This window comes from Trichoderma asperellum, chromosome 7, assembly GCF_020647865.1.
Source record: "Trichoderma asperellum chromosome 7, complete sequence".
NCBI classification, from domain to species: domain Eukaryota; kingdom Fungi; phylum Ascomycota; class Sordariomycetes; order Hypocreales; family Hypocreaceae; genus Trichoderma; species Trichoderma asperellum.
In genome coordinates this window covers 2,427,661-2,446,347 of record NC_089421.1, presented here as the reverse complement: position 1 = coordinate 2,446,347, position 18,687 = coordinate 2,427,661, and the positions used below count along the sequence as shown (strand labels likewise).

Below are 18,687 nucleotides of genomic sequence, written 5' to 3'. Positions count from 1 at the left end.
TTGTCAGATTCAATTTATAGAGGGCGTAAAGGCTGCGTGTTCTGAAGGCAATTGGTTCGCTTTGCGATGCTACCTTGCCTCAGCCTGTTCCCTGCTTCAGCTCGTCCAAGTGTAACCAATTAATAACTGCCAGCTGTGGAAATTAAAATTTTTGCCTACCAATAGAATTAGTCTTCGGTGATGACTGTTATTGTCCAATATTGCTCTTGAAACATATGCCGCCCTCTCTTATTATATAAGTTAGGCCTTTCAGCTATCGCCAGCCTTCTGGTATGTCTTCCTTCAAGGCGCAAATCCTGCACTCCTAGCACCCAAAATTCGTCTGGTTGTGGCATTGAAATATCATAATCAATGGAACTTCCAGGTCCATCCAGTTTATTATTTCTTCTAAGCCTAGTTCCGCTTGTTGAAGCGTATACGACTTTCGAAACAACATGCTCCGCCCCCAATCCACACTCGGAATTTTTATTCGTATCATCTCCTGACACTCGTGGAACTCTGAATATATTATGGAGCTCTCTCTTCACGATATTTGCCTGCACATGGACGCTCCAACATCCTGATATTCCAGAACAACGCAACGGTTGTAATCCTGGAATTTTAGGTCATCTCAAATGGACACTGAAAGCGTTTGGAAACAAGGCGTTGCTGATGATCACCACCGCTCTGGCTCCAGAATATGCGGTAGGAAAAGCTTTCAGTGACTTGGTTCGAGCACGCGAGCTACAGCAACGTATGAAACGTTACGCTGATGAGGACGGCGTGGCCTGGACCTTGAGGCACAGCTATTTTGCAAGGATGGGGGGTTTCGCCATACGAAGTAAACAGCTGTTGAAAGATTTCGAAACTACCAACAAACAACTGAGAGGAGGGAAACTACATTGTCTCTCTGATAATCAGCTCTATAATCTTCGATCCAAAAGGGTTATCAAGTCCCAGCCTGATATTAGGGTCGAAGAGATAAAAGACAAGTCCAAGAATGACACTTTGGGCAAGTTCATCGCGATTGGTCAGATAACATGGAGCATTGTGCAAATAATTGCTCGGGCTGCTAAAAACCTTCCTTCATCTCCACTCGAGATCGCTGTAGTAGCTTTCGCAATTTGTGCAGTCATCGTGTATGGCTTGTATATGCATAAGCCGCAGAGCGTTTCAACGCCTATCGCCATCCTTGCTTACTCTAGTGCACAGGAGGCAACACTCGAAGAGATTCTCGAAAAGTGCTATATGATGGCTCGGAAAGAGGCAGATGGCAATTCATATTCACCTGAGCCAAAGGCAGCTGTTGTCGATCATAAGTCAGAAGTTACTGTCATCAAACCCGAGCCACAAGTTATTGTCGATTCTGAGCCACAAGTTGTTGGTAACTCTAATGGGATAGAACCTAGTACTGAACACCATACTAATAGTGGTTTGCGGATCTGGGGTACTGTGCTTGTTACAGGCATTGGCGCAGCTGTATTTGGCGGAGTCCATGTAACCGCGTGGAACTTTGATTTCCCGACAACCATTGAGTTAGTGTGGTGGCGGTGCGCAAGCATCTATTCGGTTGCATTTCCCCTGGGTTTTGCGTTTGCAGGTGGTTTGCTTCTGGTATTGGATGAATATGATGATCAGATCGAAGATGTCGTTGGTATCATGGGGAGAATTTTGGTGCTCGGCCTTCTGCTATTCCTCTTTTGTTTGTTTAATTTTCTGTACATCGTGGCCAGGCTGTTTATTCTTGTTGAGATCTTCCGAACCCTTTGTTTTCTTCCTGCTGGATCGTTTGTCACCACCTGGTCTACAAACATACCTCATTTTTCCTAGGTAGTTTTAGTTGCGGGTTTCAATGGCTTATGGGACCTGGATGAATAGTGTTCTGATAATTTCCGTCGTTGTATCAAGTTTTTATATAGACTACATTATGGGCGCAATCCACTTATATCCACTAGGGAACTGCCGGTAGTGAGGCGTCACTAAGCTTAATAGAGAATGGAATTCTGGCGTATCCATTCAAAGAATTAATTTCCATTTTGGTTGACAAGACCGCGACTTACAAACTTGGATTTGATTACTTCGCCCTACTTTCAATCTGGTAAACGCTCATTTGCCAATGCATAACCTCGGGTATCCTATTACGGAATCGCAAGTCAACCTAAATCTCGGCGGCGGCGCATCTCCGTCTGCGCTATTATCTACAGTGTGCAAAAAAGGCTCTGCCGGCGAATCTGCTGATGATTTGCATGCAACGCCGAATGTCCGAGCGCGTGGCATCACTGTGGGGAGCCCTAACACCGAGTCATGTCCGTCGATAGGGCCGTTTTCAAAGGTGGCCTGGGGAACGAAAGCCGGTATCCGGCAATGATGGCATACGCCATTGGTTCTCACTTAATGACCTAGCAGTGTTCTAGAAAAATTAACTAGCTCGGCGATTGTCGGTAATCGTGAAAGACAAACTGATAGGTCAAACGGGTGGCTTGCATGGTGTGTTTTGCAAAGTGGATAGCTATCACGATTGAATATATATATATGCACATGGCAGGCAGTTGAATCATGAACACCATCAACATCTAATACACGCTTGCTACTAATTGACTCAATGCGACGTTATCACATATAATTAATCTTGTACACAAATACATTTAATGTATAGTCAACTGCCGTACAACTACTCCGGACTGTCTTCGCGACACCAACGAGACCTCCACCACGCCCTGGTCACCCAATTCTCCCACTATGAAGCTGAATCTCGATCTGCAAGATGCCCACCAGGGGCCGTATCTTGCGCAAGACCACGTAAAAGCCTTGTTCGAAATCCGAGGTCCTACCTTTCACAAATCGCCTCGCATCTCGGTCAAATTCGTCGGCACCATGGTGGTGTCGTTTCCCACACATGTTAATGGGGCCAGCCCGGGACAGTTTACAACAGTGGTAAGTGGCGTCGTGTCATCTTGTACAAGCAATCAAGTACATTGAGAATGACTAACATGTATCACTACTAGTTGTTTGAGGAAACAAGGAAAATCGAATACAGAGATTTGCAGTGGGACGAAGATGAAGCCTCTGGCGAATCGATATACACCACCCCCATCGACTTCCAATTCCCAGCCGAGGCCAACTGCTACTGCGCCAGACCTCAAAAGTGCCAACTCCCGCCTTCAATGAACATAATCGAGCCCGAAATGAGCGTCAAAGTAACATACGGCATTGTCGTCTCGGTGGGCCGCTGCATTCTCGGTCCAATGACAAAAGTCAAGAGCGTGGCGGTTGAGATCCCCTTCAGCTGCACCCCAACCACGACATCGCTCCCCAGATCGTCCTGCGTTCTATCAGTGGCGATGGATGACAAATCTGGCCGAAGATATGCGCGCCAACGAAATACATTAATGGATCAAGAGCACGCCGACGGCTCATGCCCATCATATAGTCTGAAATACTCGCCATCAGTCAAAGTCGAGGTTCTCCTCCCCCAGCCGGCGATTCTCATCCGCGGCCAGCCAACTCCAGTGCGGGTCGTTATCCACACACCCACCGACATGATCGAATCGGGCAACGTATATCTGCGAAGCGTGTCCATGGACCTAAAGTCTACTGTCATGACTTCTGTTGGTATGCTGCCGCGGACAGCCACCCAGAGAAAACACGGGTGCAGCATGGCCGGCGCGGTCAAGATTGATAGCGAAGTCTTTGAGCTGGACTCGGGCGCGTGGGGCAACTTTTTCGTCATGAATACGAAGCCGACGACGGAGTCTTGCATTGTGAGGCTGGACCATGCGATGGAGATTGTGACGGGCATCTCGATTGGACTGGGGAGTGATATCAAGTATGCTGTGGCGACGTTTGACGTTGTTGTCATGGATCCACCGCCGGCGTACGAAGTTGGAGATGCGATACAATTACAAGCATAATCTCCAGAGAAAGAAAAAAGAAAAGAAACTATTAAGCCGCAAAAAAAAAAGGAGGATGTACGATATGGAATACCCCGATAGACCATTTTGATGGAAGATGATACCCAATATGGTATTCACGTTAATGACACTCATGACGACTTGAAGATATACAGCGTTGAGAAGCTACATCTTATAGCCAAAACCTATTACACACATATAAAGTCTCCTATGTACAATAATAATCATAATCACAAAGTGCTACTTGCTACTGTGACAGTATAGCCATCCGCAATGGTCTCTCCCCCCTCACCGTCCTCCATCTATTAGTCGAATCAATCAACCCACCACATCCCTTCACCACCCACCACCACTTTCTAAGAAACCCCGGAGTCACCTCCCAGCTCTCCCGCTGGTACGGCTCCCCCCACAAGATCAGCCCCCTGCGGTCAGGAGCATCGTCATGATCCTTGGATCCCGGCAGCGCGTTTGCCATCCTGGCAGGCGAGTCACACGAACTGTCCATGCAGCTAATTAGATTCCCCAGCACGTCTGTCAGAAACTCCGCATGGCTAAAGTAGTCCTCGTACCGAATCAGATTGTCTCTCATCTCCGGAAAGGGAAACACGTCAATCCAGCTGGAGTGGCGGCATGAGAGCTGCAGGCTTGTGGGAGTCAAGTTTTCGGGGAGCCGCAGAGCCCTGAGGATGCTTTCATCTGGAATATGCGGCAGGATGCGTTTCAGAGTGATTGATGGCGTGCTGCTGCACTTAGAGAAGGCGCATGGTTGGAGAAACTTTTTGTTGTAGGAGAGGCCCCGGAGCACGTTGAAGTGGATGAGGTGGAGGAGATGGTCGGAGAGCAAGCAGTAGCTCAGGTTCAGCCAGGGAGCAGAACGCTTGGCTGGGTATGTTGCAGCTGGCATGGAGATTAATGCACGATGCGAATGGCTTTCATCACTGCTCGGTGGCTCTTTCGCCTGTGACGGAGGATCCCCGAGAGCCGGCGGGCTGGACAGAGCGGACTTTCTCTTGACGGTTTTGGCGTCTGCTTTTGGCTTGAGGGCTGGCATGTCGTCATTTCCGTCATCTACGCGCCAGCGATGGACTCTGAAAGGGTTTGCCGTGCTGCCGTCGGCCGCTTTCTTGTCCCTGGCCCTCGACCCTTGGCCCGATTCTGTTAACAAACCCCCCTTTGTTGTAGTAGAAGATGCTGCTACGCTTGTAAGAAGGCCCTGTACATACGGAATGCTCTCTGATTGACCCTGTTTTGAATCTTTCTACGGGCTTGACGGATCTCGTTGGTTGTCGTATCAGGTGTGGCTTTGGCGGATATCGCATCTCGATTGGGAGACTGCGTTTTCTCAAGTGGAATCATTATACAACTGTGTGTAGTATTTCATTCAATACAAGGAGGAAATATAATAGCAGCAGATACCAAACCAGAACTGCAAAGCACACAGACTATCTCGTCCATGTTCCCACCGGCCATGAACGAGCTGAAAGGGGTGGTTAAAAAGAGACAGTGAGTTCCTCACATAAGCATCCGCCGTGGCTCCCCACAGAGGCGGAGCTTGCCGGACATAATAGTAAAAGCGCTGCATAAGTGCGTGACGGCGAGATGCATATAGCGCGTATCCGCCGTAATATAGCGCGTGTCCGCCAAATCGTAGCGCCAATCTCCTCAAATTTATCATTTACTTTAACATACAAGGCAGTTGATATGATGATGGGTATAATGAATAATAGTCTGTTATTATCAGTTAGTGCCCTTTGACTCAAATATCACATGTATATCGTATATTATGGCGTCTTGTTAGTATCATACAATATAGTAATTGTTTATTACAATATAGAAATAGGCATATGCATATCTTAAGTACTAATATGAACTCGAGCTTCAAATGCATGGATTCAGGAATAACTTTAAGCTCGCGTGTAGACTACATATGTACATACTCTAATGCTCCGTACAGTAATTAGAAGAGACTTTACACCCATACTTCCGTTAAAGCTATGCCCCTGAAAATAACGTTGCAGAACGTACTGCCATCTGCAGCTAGGTATCGGCGTTTAGGAGAAAAGCCGACGGGCCATCCCAAAGCAGCAAAAAACATCAGCGTCCGCTGGCATCGCCGGGTGGGGCCCGCAGCAACGGAGTCCGGATGGCGGACTGGAGCTGGGGCTAGGCGGGATCGGGCAAAAAGCATCAGCGTATAAGTCGACGGGGTTTTGAGGCTATTCGCGGATTTTCAGGAGCGTTTCAGTGCACTGGAAAGTTCTGCGTAGTTGTGGTGGGTATTTGGTGGTAGTTGAAGGGCTAGGAGAGAATCTGGTAGGTCGGACGTTATACATGTGTAGATATATAAGAGTCTGTAGCGATCTACCGGAAACAGGAGAGAAATCATCAGACAGCTTTTAAACAGACACACTTTCACCACATTCACCATTTACAACTCACATTGCTCTTTAAAAAATACTCATATACATATAACATGTCTCGTTACGCCGAAGCTCACGTCTCCCCCGAAGGTCCTGGTGATGCTAGACCAACTGCTCTCCAGGTCGTCCAAGATGAAGGAATGACCGACAAGCTCAAGAACAAGGTCATTGTTGTCACCGGTGTCTCCTCTGGTCTTGGTGTCGAGACCGTCCGCGCTCTGTCCACCACAGGAGCCTCCTTCTACCTCACTGCCAGAGATCTCACCAAAGCCAAAAATGCGCTTGACGGCATCTTTGAGCCTTCTCGCATGAAACTCGTCGAGATGGACCAGACCTCCCTCAAGAGCGTCCGAGCTGCGGCAAAGACCATCTTGGCAGATACCGACAAGATCAGCATCCTCATCAACAATGCTGGCGTCATGGCCATCCCCGACTTGCAGCTCACCCAAGACGGCCACGAAATGCAATTCGGCGTCAACCACCTCTCTCACTTCCTCTTCTTCCAACTCCTCAAGCCCGCTCTTCTCGCCGGCAGCACCCCTGAATTTGCCAGCCGCGTGGTCAATGTTTCTTCTTCTTCTCACCGTATGCACGGCATCCTCGCCTCGGACAACTATGATTTCCAGAAGGGAGGCTACGACAAGTGGGTGTCCTACGCCCAGTCCAAGACTGCAAACGTCTACATGGCCAATCAGATTGAGCGTCTGTACGGCGCACGCGGCCTTCACGGGATGAGTCTTCACCCTGGCGGCATCACTACCGGCCTGATGCGATACTTTACTGAGGAGGATACGAAGGGTATGATGGCGTCGTATGGCCCCGAGATTCTTAAGGTGATGAAGAGTCCTGAGCAAGGTGCTGCGACACAGGTGTGGGCGGCGATTGGTAGGGAGTGGGAGGGCAAGGGAGGAAAGTATCTAGCGAATGTTGCGGTGGCGGAGACTGGACCTGATGATGGGAACATGATGAGCTCGACTACTGCAGGCCATACGTACAATGCTGAGGAGGAGGCTAGGCTTTGGAAGGATTCGCTGAGGATTGTTGAATTGGAAGATGAGGAGTAGATGGATGTAAAAACGGGTGTGCTTTGTTAAATCTAGAATTATATACATGTATACAAATAATCAGAGGCAGAGTTTGTGCTTTGCATCAGCTGGATATAGACGTATATGTCCTGCCAAATGTTTCAATGGATCGGTAAGTGTGTGATAATAGCTGTTGGCATGGCTCGAATTTAGCCAGCTTTATCTTCTGACATCGTTTCGCTGCTTGGTTTACTTCTTCCCTATCGTATCAAAAACCCGGACATTGGTGTCCATTTTATACACATGGACAATTATTGACGCAAAGAGGTTACACCCGACGCCAATAGTGCTACACAAAAATTGCCACCTCAGCAATAGTCTTTAGCAATGACTGAGATTCATCTCAAGTTCGAATCCGGGTATTTGACAAGGAGGACTTAGAGTAGGAAAGATCTACAATGCAGGGATATATCATTTGTTGGACATTGGTACGACTTGGACGTAGATTGACTAGTGATGCCGGCTTCAAGCAAGGGGATTGCCAACAACATGTTCCATCCGGCAGGCACAAAGCCGGGTGAAACAGTTACGGCAACCAGCTGAGGACAGGGATTCCCATCCCTTGCACCATTCAAGTGGCATTGGACTGAGACACCTGTACAGCTTGCTTTCGATTGGTAGAGATAAGGCTGCACCGCAGTCGACCATAGTCCCGCCTTGCCACTCCACTATCGAAGTTGGTGCCGAATAAGCGGTGTTGGCGAAGCGAATTGTGTCTCGGCTGGAGTTGTGCCGGTATATCCATAAGGGAGCTAAAGGAGCACGATCTATGACATGGCGTTAGGCCTCATAATACTATGCCTGTCTCTGAGTCAGATAGCCGCAGGACAATGGGAATTATTTAGGGAGAAGATGGGATTTCGCTGGGTGCGGATAAACAGCCTAGGAAGGGCCATATGCCAGTTGTATTTGTACTGCTACTTTAATACTCGGATGATAGTCGTCTGGTTTTATGTAATATCTTACAGAAAAGTTTCCGACAATCTAGCTCATGATGAGCCTACAGGAGAGCAGATGAATGCACTCAAAAGAAGTCTCCCTCTCCAATGGCGGCTGTTCCCTCAACTTTAGAACCCTGTAGCTAAAGCCGTTGGCATCTCCCATCATTCTCTCTGCTGTAGCTATTGCTCAACCTTAGCTTGGAATTGTGAGCAACTACACTGACCTCATTGGATAGAGAAATATAACGCCCAAGGCGAAGCTTAATAAAATGAGGTGTGATCTACGTCACATATTATCCGCATTCCAGTCGTATTCCAGTCATAGGATATGATGAAAGTGTAGCAGATCTCCTGTCTCAGAACGCCCAGCCTTGATCGGCCTCTATGTAATATGTCCTAAATATGTGGACTCGAATGCGGAAACAGTTGTTTTTTAGGATTTTAGTACTATTAGTTTATACCACACATGTACAGGGAAGGGAACATAAGGACCCTGCTGATAGAAATTAGCTGGGGCGGAAGCGATGGCCCGTAGCGTGATTTAGGAGAGCCGTGTTTCTTCAGAACCCCGGTCATCATTAGAGGCATGTGGCTGTATTACTATTACCAACGTAATATTCGTATACGCACCAAGTATTGATATGTTTGACTCATATATATACACGTGTATGTCTACTTGTTCTTATTTACTGCCCGGGAACCGTAAATATTTGTGTCTTCGATATCGAACAGGCTCTCCATTAATGTTATTGAGCATTTTTCAGCAATGAAACCTCATCAAGCGTTAGCCACAGTTTTACACGTGGTATCCTTTTCTTTTCTCTCCCACTGCCTACCAAACACTCATGATGCTTTTCCACCTCTACTTGATGCCACGCTCGATGACTTGCGCTCCGGGTTGGACAGAAATCTCTTCACCAGTGTTGACCTAGTACGGGCATACATTGATAGAATACAAGAAGTCAATCCAAGCCTTAGAGCTGTCACTGAGGTCAATCCTGATGCATTGTCCATAGCCGCAGAGCGTGATGCCGAGAGAAGAGCGGGCATTAATCCTTCCAAGCTGCCTCTTCATGGCATACCGGTTCTTCTCAAGGATAACATTGCCACATTCGATAAGATGAATAACACTGCTGGCTCATATGCCTTGTTGGGGGCCAAAGTTCCCGAGGATAGCACCGTTGCATCCAAACTGCGCAAAGCCGGGGCCATCATTCTCGGCAAAGCCAACCTATCGCAATGGGCATCCTCCAGAGAGATCGTCAATCACGAGGGCTGGTCGGCCTACGGCGGCCAAGCAATCGGCGCATACTTCCCTGATCAAGACCCCAGAGGGTCATCATCCGGAAGCGCTATATCTTCCTCCATTGGGCTCACGTGGGCAGCCGTCGGGACAGATACCGGAGGATCGATTCTGGAACCGGCACATGCAAACAATGTCGTGGGATTCCGGCCCACGGTAGGGCTGACTTCGAGATATTTGGTGATTCCATACTCGGCGAGACACGACACTGTTGGGACTCTGACTCGGACGGTCAAAGATGCTGCGTATTTGATGCAGGCCATGGCGGGACGTGACGGGCGCGACAACTACACGAGTGCGATTCCATTTGATGAGATGCCCGATTACGTTGCGGCATGCAAGGATTCGGGCCTCAGGGGTAGGAGAATTGGCGTGTCCCGCGACATCATGGCTGTAAAGAATTTTGATTCCTCATCCGAAAGCAATCCGCAAGCCTTTGAGAAGGCGCTGGATGTGATTCGCTCAGCCGGCGCAGAAGTTGTTGACAATATCGACTTGGGCTGCTCCGTTGCGTATCCGTATCTAGTCAGCATCAACAGTACTCGAAAGGCTGCCTATAACACAATTGGCTCAGATTTCTTATCCGACCTGCCAAACAGGTATCTCAATCTCCTCACGCATAACCCCAACAACATCACTTGTCTTGGAGATGTTCGAGAATTTACGAGACGAGACCCTCGCGAGAACTACCCCAATATCAGCACCAGCGCGTGGGACGCTGACATATTCTTTGATGTCTCCAATACAGATCCAACCTACTGGCACAACATCACTCAAACCAGAGACCTCCTGGGAAACGACTGCGTAGCCGGGGCGATCGAGAAGTACAACTTGGACGCAATGGTCATGCCCACACCCTACTCGATCCCGCCGGCGAGTGCAGTTGGCTTGCCTGTCGTCAGCGTGCCTCTGGGCCGCAGTCCGGATGGCACGCCCAGGACGCCATCCTACTGGAAGAACCTTGTGCAGTCGGCTCCCAATGGCCCGCTTGGCATCTCCTTTTCGGGACTTGCATTCAGCGAAGAGAAGCTCTTTGCGATGGCGTATGCCTTTGAACAGAGAACGAATGTGCGCAAGTCTATTCGTCCGTATGTTGTGCCGAAGACGGAACTGGTGCATGTTGTGCGCAAGCGATATCTTGTGTCTCCGAGATCTGAAGCGTGTGTGCCCGGAGGACTTTGAGTGAGACGGACGGGGTTGCCGTATCACAGCACGTCGCGGTTATGCGCTGAGGGAGCATTGTTTTACGGATATGAATGGTAAGACAGCGCCGGTGTTATGGATTTGATGAATTTGTTGTTTGAGATTGTGATACTTGCAAACTTGTTTGAGCAGTTGTTCGTGATGGTGTGAAGCACTGCTTTAGGTGTGACGGGTGACAATAGCAGCAAATGGAAATTTACCAATCACTAAAAACGGCTCATTTCTTTATTTTCTTTCTTTATTTTCTTTCTTTATTTTTATTTCATTTCATTTCATTTTTATTTTTTTGCTCATCTCACTTTGGACATGTATTCTGGAAATTACAATACATGTACTACGCTGATACGTGTTCCGGGTTACACCCGGCGTGGTGTGATGTGGTCTGCACCACGATTTATTTTTGTTCATTTTATTTTATTTATTTATTTAATTATGTATAAATTTATTAATTTTTTTTACTGTTGAATGGAACACGGATTCAGGTCCGAACTTTGAGACGTACTTACTATAAGAGCAAAGTGCGAGTTTCTGCCTCAAAAAGCTTCCCGCGCGGTTGTTAGTGGTACATTGCGCAACCCCTGTTCTCTATAACCGTAGCATTCCTGCACCATTGAGGTTCTATGGGCTTCAGCTACACGTGGACTTCGTGTACATGGATGATGGATGTATCGGCGGTATAATCTCCGAAGAGAGCTGAATCATTTGTGATAGATTCGCCGAAGCAGGTCATAATGAGGCAACTCTGTGGACGAACATTCATACTCAATGTGTTCTATAGGCTCAAAGCCGCTGGGAAATACAAGGAGATACTCCCATAAACTGAATCATAACACTTGATACTTTTGCCATCCATCAACGCCAATATGGAAATCAACAGGGAAAGATCCGATTATTTTCGTAGTTAATCTTAGCGGACATCTCAGACCCCAAGGTCTATTTCTTGCTAGACATCGCCTCTAACAACACCGACAATGCGATCCGGACTATCGCCCACGACCCATCCTCAAGCCACACGACCGAATCACAGGCGATACCGCGCATTTAAATGGAGAACCTTTTCTTCTAAAACAGCTGCTTACAGAAGCTTGTGTAAGACGGTGGAGCGATGTTTTTGGCTGACTCATTCAACACAGCCAATCAATGGAGCCTTTGCTAGAGGGCTACTCGAACACGGAGATTCCAAGTTTGCGAGAGCCGAATTTTGTATTTCTGGGATAAAAAGGCATCTCTTTAGGAATTCCTTCTTAGCGGTGTATAGATGAAAGGCAGAAAGAACGAATAGACGGATGCTTGTTATAAAGACTTTGGCGAGAAATTTGTTGCTCAACAGTAGAGTTTTGACCAGGCGAGCGCATATTGTTGCAACACCAAAACGACAGGCTTTTTATATATCCCATTCGGCGACTCAGAGAAACGTCTTCAGCATGGCTACAGCTGGAGAGGCGTCAAAAGACACAAAAGAGCCATGTCCTGTCAAGGACGAGCTCCCAAAGCTCTCAGATCATGAGTTCAGAATGTACAACCGTCTTGCTGATAAGATGAACTGGTTTGTAAGTTAAAACTCCCACAGCCCTTCACTTACATCACTCACATCATATTGGACGACTTAACCAAGCACAAACTCTTACACATATAATCTCACAGCACAACAACTTCCGCCAATCATGGAACGTCCTCTGGCAAGCCTGCACGACCGGCCGCCGCCCTCAAGGCATGTCCCTCAAGCAGCTCTTCCAGGTCGGCACCGAATTCGCCGAGCACCTCACCGTGCACCACCGCATCGAGGAGACGTACTTCTTCCCCATGCTGGCCAAGCGCATGCCCGAGTTTGACCCCAAGAACGGCGACCTGGTGAAGCAGCACGCGCAGATCCACGACGGGCTGGAGAAGTTTGAGGAGTACATCAACCAGTGCAAGCGCGGGGAGAAGGACTTTGAGATGAGCGTCTTGAAGGAGAAGATGGAGAGCTGGGGAGGAGTGCTGTGGGCGCATCTGGATGACGAGGTGAGGTCGTTGGGGGCGGAGAATATGAGGAAGTTTTGGACGTTGCAGGAGATTCAGCGGTTCAACATGTAGACGACTGGCAGCGTGCCTTTTTCTTGGGTCTTTTTTTTTTCTTCTTGTTTTACTTTATTCAGCGATGGGAGATGTGAGCGGCTCATATATCAAGCAGCATAGATGAGATAAACAATATATATATATATATATAAGAGAAGTACATGCGTTAAATCATAAACGTAAATGGCAAATATATAATAGAGCTATTACATGCAAACCCCAGTGAAGCAAAGACAGACCAAGAAGCTTACCTACATATCAGATCTCCCACCTTCTACCAGCATTTACTCCGGCGGGGATAGTCCTTTCCCGCTGTAAATCTATACGTTGTCGTAAGACAGGCAATCTTTCGGTGTACTGTGAGTCTTTCCCCCCCCTCTCCTAAGTCTATCCTATGTTGCACAGCCGCTCGCGCAACACCAAAACAGATGTGCTCGCCCCTTTCACCAGGACTTCTAAGAAGAGAAAAAAAAAAAAAAATAAGGGCTCTCGGTCCTTACGCCGTCTCCCGCCAAAGGTCGACCATCTGCCCTGTCGATGGGTACATGGCCAGCAAGCCCACCAGCGCCTCAGGCAGGGGTCCTCCTCCGGGAATGCTCCAGTGGACAGTCAATGGCGCCCACGCCAAGTTGCGGAAGAAGCTCTTGTTCCAAGTCTTTGCCCAAGCGGCAGTCTTGACTTCGGGGCTGCTGCGGGCGCGCTCCACCAGCAACCTGGAGAGCTCCATAAAGACGTACGTGCCCCAGCATCGCACGCTGAGGAGGCCAAACTTGCCCATCGTTGCGGGCTTGAGGTCGATGGCCTTTTTGCTGCCCAGGAAGGCCAGATTCTCAAAGACTTGGAAGAGGATGAGGGTGACGATTTGCGTGAGCGAGAAGATGGTTTCGAATGGCGCCGCTGCAGCCTCGACAACAGCTCCGGAGCCCTCCTTCTCGGATTCGATCTTCTTAGGGCGCATCCTAGCAACGATCCTCTTGAGCCCGAAATACAGGCCCAGCAGACCCCAGAGTCGGTTAATCGTCCGCGCCTCGCTCAGCACTCCGGATAGAGCCTTGAAGTTATTCGCCAGGCTCAGCGCAAAAGCCGCCCCGGGAGGCGCTGGCGCCGACGAAAGCACCACCGTCGTGGCGGGCGGCAGCTGGAAGGCCATGGCGACGAGCTTCTGCGCCGATTGGCGGAGCGCGTTGCGGCTCAGCGTCTCCAGCACGGAGCCCGACAGCTTGAACGAGTAGCAGAGGAACTGCAGCACGGCGTCGGCGCCGGCGCGGGTCTGGATGCATCGCAGCAGGTGGGCGGCGAAGGCGTCCGCGTTGGAGGGCACGGCCGCGAGCACGGCGCCGATGGGGGCTTTGGAGGGCGTCGGGATGGACGGCGTCGAGTCGATGGTGGCGGCGATTTCGGTCGAGGCCGAGACGTCGACGGCGAGGTCGGTGGCCGCGGCGGTGTCGACGGCGGTGTCGGTCATGGTGATGATGGCGCGGAGGAGACGAAGAAGATGACGGTGCTGGAGCGGCAGCTGGAGCGGGATATCAATGGCAGCTGGTCGGATCGAGAGAATTTCGGCGGCGCAATTGCCAAGAGAAAAGAAGTCGCCGAAGCTTCGCTGGCCCAGCCGACGATGGAATTCAAGACTCAGGCGCGATGTAACTTGTATAAGTAAGCTGCAGATTCATCCGGCCAGGGCTTCTCAGGTCCCTGTCAACGCCTCGCCCGAGAGCCAGAGCCAGAGCCGAGCCTGGCGGCGTGGAGGCGCTGCCGAGGTCCACCCCCACAAAACCTCGGATAAGGTGAGGATGCTCCACGATTTGAGCTTTGGCGATGCGTGGGAAAGATGGAGCATATCTGGCTTGTGTGATTATTAATTCCAAAGTGTGGATTCAGGGCCATGGTAGCAAACGCCATGTACATGAGAGCTGTGGTTGAACAGTCAGTGATTTACGATGCCTGCTGGAGATGCTCAGTTGGTGGCATTGCAGCAAGTCCATTGTAACGGTGTGCGGCATCTAAGCGTTTTAGGTGGTGGTGCCACGGGGTCCACAAAACGAAAATACAGGGGTGCTGGTTCAAAGTTATGATTCGGCCCTTCCAACGTGCTTTATCAGATCTCACCAGCGGGTAAAGTTGGGCTGGATGTCTGCAACTTTGAGTATTCTAGGAACAGATGTATTCGCTGATATACTGAGATGAGCACCTGTAGCCTTGTCATAGAGCAGTGGCTGGTGGCTGGTGGCTGGAAATGCATATTTACACCATTCCTTTTGTGCGTAAAGAAGCTGCAGAATACTGCCAAGTAGATAGTAGCTGTTTTATTGGCAAACAAAATATTTCCACTCTCGATATATGAAGGAAATTATTGAAAATGAAGGAGTCAGTTTTGACACAAAGACCTTTGAATAGAGCATAATTCTTAACAACATGGAGGCAGTAGAAGCAGTAGAGGCAGTAGAGGCAGTAGAGGCAGTAGAGGCAGTAGAGGCAGTAGAGGCAGTAGAGGCAGTAGATTAAAATAGCTGTGAATTCGCGACAATAGCCATGGCCGGGTGCTGGATAATGAACTGAGGCGCCGAATGATAATCGTCTGTATTAACCACTGCAATAATATAACGGATTGTTTGTCGCTAAATGTTCTTCTGGATTCATTATTATTCTTAATTTTGACTTTGCTGCCATATGAAGCACTGACTATTCACTCACTCTTCCCACCACGTCTTGATCCTTCTCTCCTCATCGACATTAGTTCAGCATTCACCTACTATGATGCTTCTTTCAAGCTCGACTAACTATGCAGGTACCTATCAAAAAACTGTACATTCACTATTGGCCCATCTTCACACCTAATGCATGGCTTCTCTTTCTATTGCTTGTGGTGCTCCGAAATGCACTGCATACCGAATCTCCAACTCTCCAACTCTCCAAGGAGTTTTCGACAAGCAGGCAATGCAATGAGATGCTGCACCTCTACATGGCCAAACACACATCTTCTTGTATCAGATACTCTTGTTTAACCACTTTTCAATCAGGTGACTGCAAGTACACATGTACATTCACCGCATGTTGCTTGTTTATAGTAGTTGCAGAGGAAGGAGCTGCCAGCTGCAAAGTCACCTGATCAGCAATGAATGCTCTCAAAATGCTCATCTTGAAGACAGCATCTCTCTCTTCACGCAGATGTGGCTCTTGGTCTCGCTCTCTGATCAAAACAGACTCCCAGCTGCTTCTTCCGCCTACAGGCCAACTATATCGACTGCGCAAATAGGTACTTCTTGCCACAAGCAGCTGACCCAGCAACATGGACCGATACATCTCCGACAATAGGCATGGAGAATATCGCCAAGTGTTTCGAGGGACACCAGAGCAAGCAAAGCAGTTTCAGAGGTGGATCAGAGAGAGTATTCCATGGCTGCATTTCAATCATGTTAGGCGCTGGCTGGCTGTTGAGACAAATGTTATATTGTGGAGCGAGGAAGACGGAGAACATATTCAATTCATCCGAGAGGTCTTATGTCACATTGCCATTGGCCTTCAAAGAGTAATTGCTTCTTCTCTTTTTCCCGAGGATCTTGTCCAAGCTGACCTTCATAGGAGCACTCCCCTAATGCAACAATCATGCTGCCGGGCTATGGACATCCCCTGGAATGGATGCCTGCCAGGAAGGATCGCTTCCCCGTCACCATCACAAATGAGGGACTCGAGTGGACCGCGAAAGCCTTGCTACTCCGAGAGCTATGCATGATCAAAGTGGTCGAAGAAATCACCAACAAGCCGGACTGGTGGAAAAATGTTCGCAACGCTCACATCGCAAAAAGCTGGAAAAGGGAGATTCTAGCGCTTGACTGGAGCAAGTACATGAAGTATGCTGACTTTACTTCTGCTATGGCTGAACGAGTGCGTTAAAAAGCCCCAAGAATTCTTTTTCAACGACTTCAGCCCACTGATTTGATGTGATCCAATAGTGCATCGAAGAGCTCAAGCTCAAAGCAGACCTGTATGAAAAGACGGGACTTATCCCTGTCTTAGATTACTCAGCTTGTGTCATAAAATCTGACAAAGTCGTGTCCGATGGACTGAAAAGTGCATTCACCGGCATCGCGAGAGAACCCAAATACGTCAGAAGCTATAGCTGCTTATGCGATGGAGGTATCAACATCCACCAAGCTCACGCCTCCCTGTCTCCCCTGGTTTATGGTCGGTCTCGAATCCTTCCTAATAGAACTATCAAGCGCATCAATTGCTTAGAGGCTTGTGGAGAAGGAGATATTCTTCCAAGACCTCGCAACACAGGTCTAGATGTGGAATACCAATTTCGCTTGTATGACGACTCTTACCAGTGGCTCCCTTTTGATGTTACAGTAAGCAAGAAAGGAAACGCTAGAATTGACGGCTATATTAACAACTTGCATCCTGTCAAAAACAAAAAGCTATATTCAATTATTTCAAAGGCCATCAATCACGCTTTGCCGGCATGGGATATCGTGTACAGATGGCCTGACCAATTCTCTTTCCAAAGAATACCAGATACAGAACTTGTGTCCAAATGCAAAGCCCGTCGTATATGTGGCAACAGAGATTGCAAGTCTTCCAACTTATCTGCAGCAGCCAGTAAGCGTTTTCACTCTCGGAATCAACTCTCTTCATCTAGTACCACCATGCTGACAATGAAATGAAAAAAACGAAGGTTTCGAATATGAGAGCCGCGTTGCGGTGAGAATACAGCGAACCAATAAAGCCAATGCTGCACAGACGAGTATACAGACAAAGAAGGATACAGCTACGACGTCCATATCTGAAGATTGTCAGCCTCTCAACTTCACATTGGAACACAATAGGGGCAAAGCAAATGAACTTTCCATTTCTAAATGGTTTATCGACACTCACCCAATCCAACTCCCAGGGCCAAAGTCAACAACGGCCGAACAGTTTCGCTTCCGTCCGTCTGACGTCCAGTCATCTGGCTTTTTCTTGCAGAAAAATAAACGCATCCAGGTAATGGTCACATTTACTGAGATCCAACTCAGCCCCGAATACCTGAATACTGCGGCGGCACATGGAAGGCAGATGGCCAACTGAACGAACATATTGTAGCCACGGCCGTGTTTTGCTATGACGTTGACAACATCACAGATAGTTACATATACTTTGGTGCTATCGCCGACGGAGAAAATTTGGATCCAGGCCCCTTCTCGATCCCAGAAGAAGTCACTTATAGGGCATTTGGTATTTTGCCAGCACAAAATAACTTCCAAGTTTTGGGTCGCGTCAGAGTTCACCCTGGTAATGCTATCTTCTATCCAAATGTCTACAAGCATCGCCATGGGCCCTTTTCCCTTGTTGACCGGTCCAAGAAAGGCCACATCAAATGTTTCAAGCTGCATTTGGTTGATCTAGCCATTCCCATTATATCCACAGCTAACGTGCCCCCTCAGCAGTATGACTGGTGGACCAAGTCTGAGATACACAACCCGGGATTAGACATTATCCAAAGGTTACCGCCAGAGTTGAAAGAAATGATAAATAGTTATGTGGATTTTCCAATTGATAGTGAGGAAGAGGCTGAAATTCACAGAGATATCAGATACCATAGAGCTTGGCGAGGAGAATATCTCCAGTACACTCCCTTGTATGACGGCAGATATGATGGCAATTTAAACTAGTTGAGCGATTAATTTAGATGTGGAGATGTATGTCGCTATGGAGACTCACGTCGCTGTCAAGACTCGTGTTGTTGGGATCCAAGACTCGATAGATATTATGATTGATTGATTGAGCTGGTGGATTTAGTTAAATGAT

General features: G+C 48.4%; 7 protein-coding genes across 7 annotated transcripts; 5 read left to right on the top strand and 2 right to left on the bottom strand.

Annotated features, from left to right (window-relative positions):
- Positions 1-2,718: 2,718 nt before the first annotated feature.
- TrAFT101_011520 (uncharacterized protein) lies at positions 2,719-3,890 on the top strand (the record flags this gene model as incomplete). Its single annotated transcript, XM_024906945.2, has 2 exons — positions 2,719-2,913; positions 2,985-3,890. 2 exons carry the CDS (start codon positions 2,719-2,721, stop codon positions 3,888-3,890), a joined length of 1,101 nt encoding a protein of 366 aa, XP_024758050.1.
- Positions 3,891-4,137: 247 nt separating this feature from the next.
- TrAFT101_011519 (uncharacterized protein) lies at positions 4,138-5,033 on the bottom strand (the record flags this gene model as incomplete). Its single annotated transcript, XM_024900775.2, has 1 exon — positions 4,138-5,033. Exon 1 carries the CDS (start codon positions 4,939-4,941, stop codon positions 4,138-4,140), a length of 804 nt encoding a protein of 267 aa, XP_024758051.2. The 5' UTR covers positions 4,942-5,033.
- Positions 5,034-6,363: 1,330 nt separating this feature from the next.
- Positions 6,364-7,374, top strand: TrAFT101_011518 (uncharacterized protein; the record flags this gene model as incomplete). Its single annotated transcript, XM_024910123.2, has 1 exon — positions 6,364-7,374. The coding sequence occupies one exon, from the start codon at positions 6,364-6,366 to the stop codon at positions 7,372-7,374; it is 1,011 nt and encodes a 336-aa protein (XP_024758052.2).
- Positions 7,375-9,075: 1,701 nt separating this feature from the next.
- TrAFT101_011517 (uncharacterized protein) lies at positions 9,076-11,209 on the top strand. The gene has a single exon (XM_024905431.2). It carries the CDS (start codon positions 9,103-9,105, stop codon positions 10,819-10,821), a length of 1,719 nt encoding a protein of 572 aa, XP_024758053.2. The 5' UTR covers positions 9,076-9,102; the 3' UTR covers positions 10,822-11,209.
- Positions 11,210-12,151: 942 nt separating this feature from the next.
- Positions 12,152-13,451, top strand: TrAFT101_011516 (uncharacterized protein). Its single transcript, XM_024904277.2, has 2 exons — positions 12,152-12,392; positions 12,487-13,451. The coding sequence occupies exons 1-2, from the start codon at positions 12,267-12,269 to the stop codon at positions 12,916-12,918; spliced, it is 558 nt and encodes a 185-aa protein (XP_024758054.2). The 5' UTR covers positions 12,152-12,266; the 3' UTR covers positions 12,919-13,451.
- TrAFT101_011515 (uncharacterized protein) lies at positions 13,061-14,793 on the bottom strand. The gene has a single exon (XM_024908645.2). The coding sequence runs from the start codon at positions 14,363-14,365 to the stop codon at positions 13,397-13,399; it is 969 nt and encodes a 322-aa protein (XP_024758055.1). The 5' UTR covers positions 14,366-14,793; the 3' UTR covers positions 13,061-13,396.
- Positions 14,794-16,189: 1,396 nt separating this feature from the next.
- On the top strand, positions 16,190-17,967 carry TrAFT101_011514 (uncharacterized protein; the record flags this gene model as incomplete). Its single annotated transcript, XM_066129284.1, has 4 exons — positions 16,190-16,429; positions 16,483-16,785; positions 16,854-17,499; positions 17,576-17,967. 4 exons carry the CDS (start codon positions 16,190-16,192, stop codon positions 17,965-17,967), a joined length of 1,581 nt encoding a protein of 526 aa, XP_065985416.1.
- Between the last annotated feature and the right edge of the window lie 720 nt (positions 17,968-18,687).

Coding starts and splice junctions, on each gene's coding strand:
- TrAFT101_011516 (XM_024904277.2), top strand. CDS start 12,267: ATGGCTACAGCTGGAGAGGCGTCAAAAGACACAAAAGAGCCATGTCCT. Junction 12,393..12,486: donor CTGATAAGATGAACTGGTTT/GTAAGTTAAAAC, acceptor ATAATCTCACAG/CACAACAACTTCCGCCAATC.
- TrAFT101_011517 (XM_024905431.2), top strand. CDS start 9,103: ATGAAACCTCATCAAGCGTTAGCCACAGTTTTACACGTGGTATCCTTT.
- TrAFT101_011515 (XM_024908645.2), bottom strand. CDS start 14,365: ATGACCGACACCGCCGTCGACACCGCCGCGGCCACCGACCTCGCCGTC.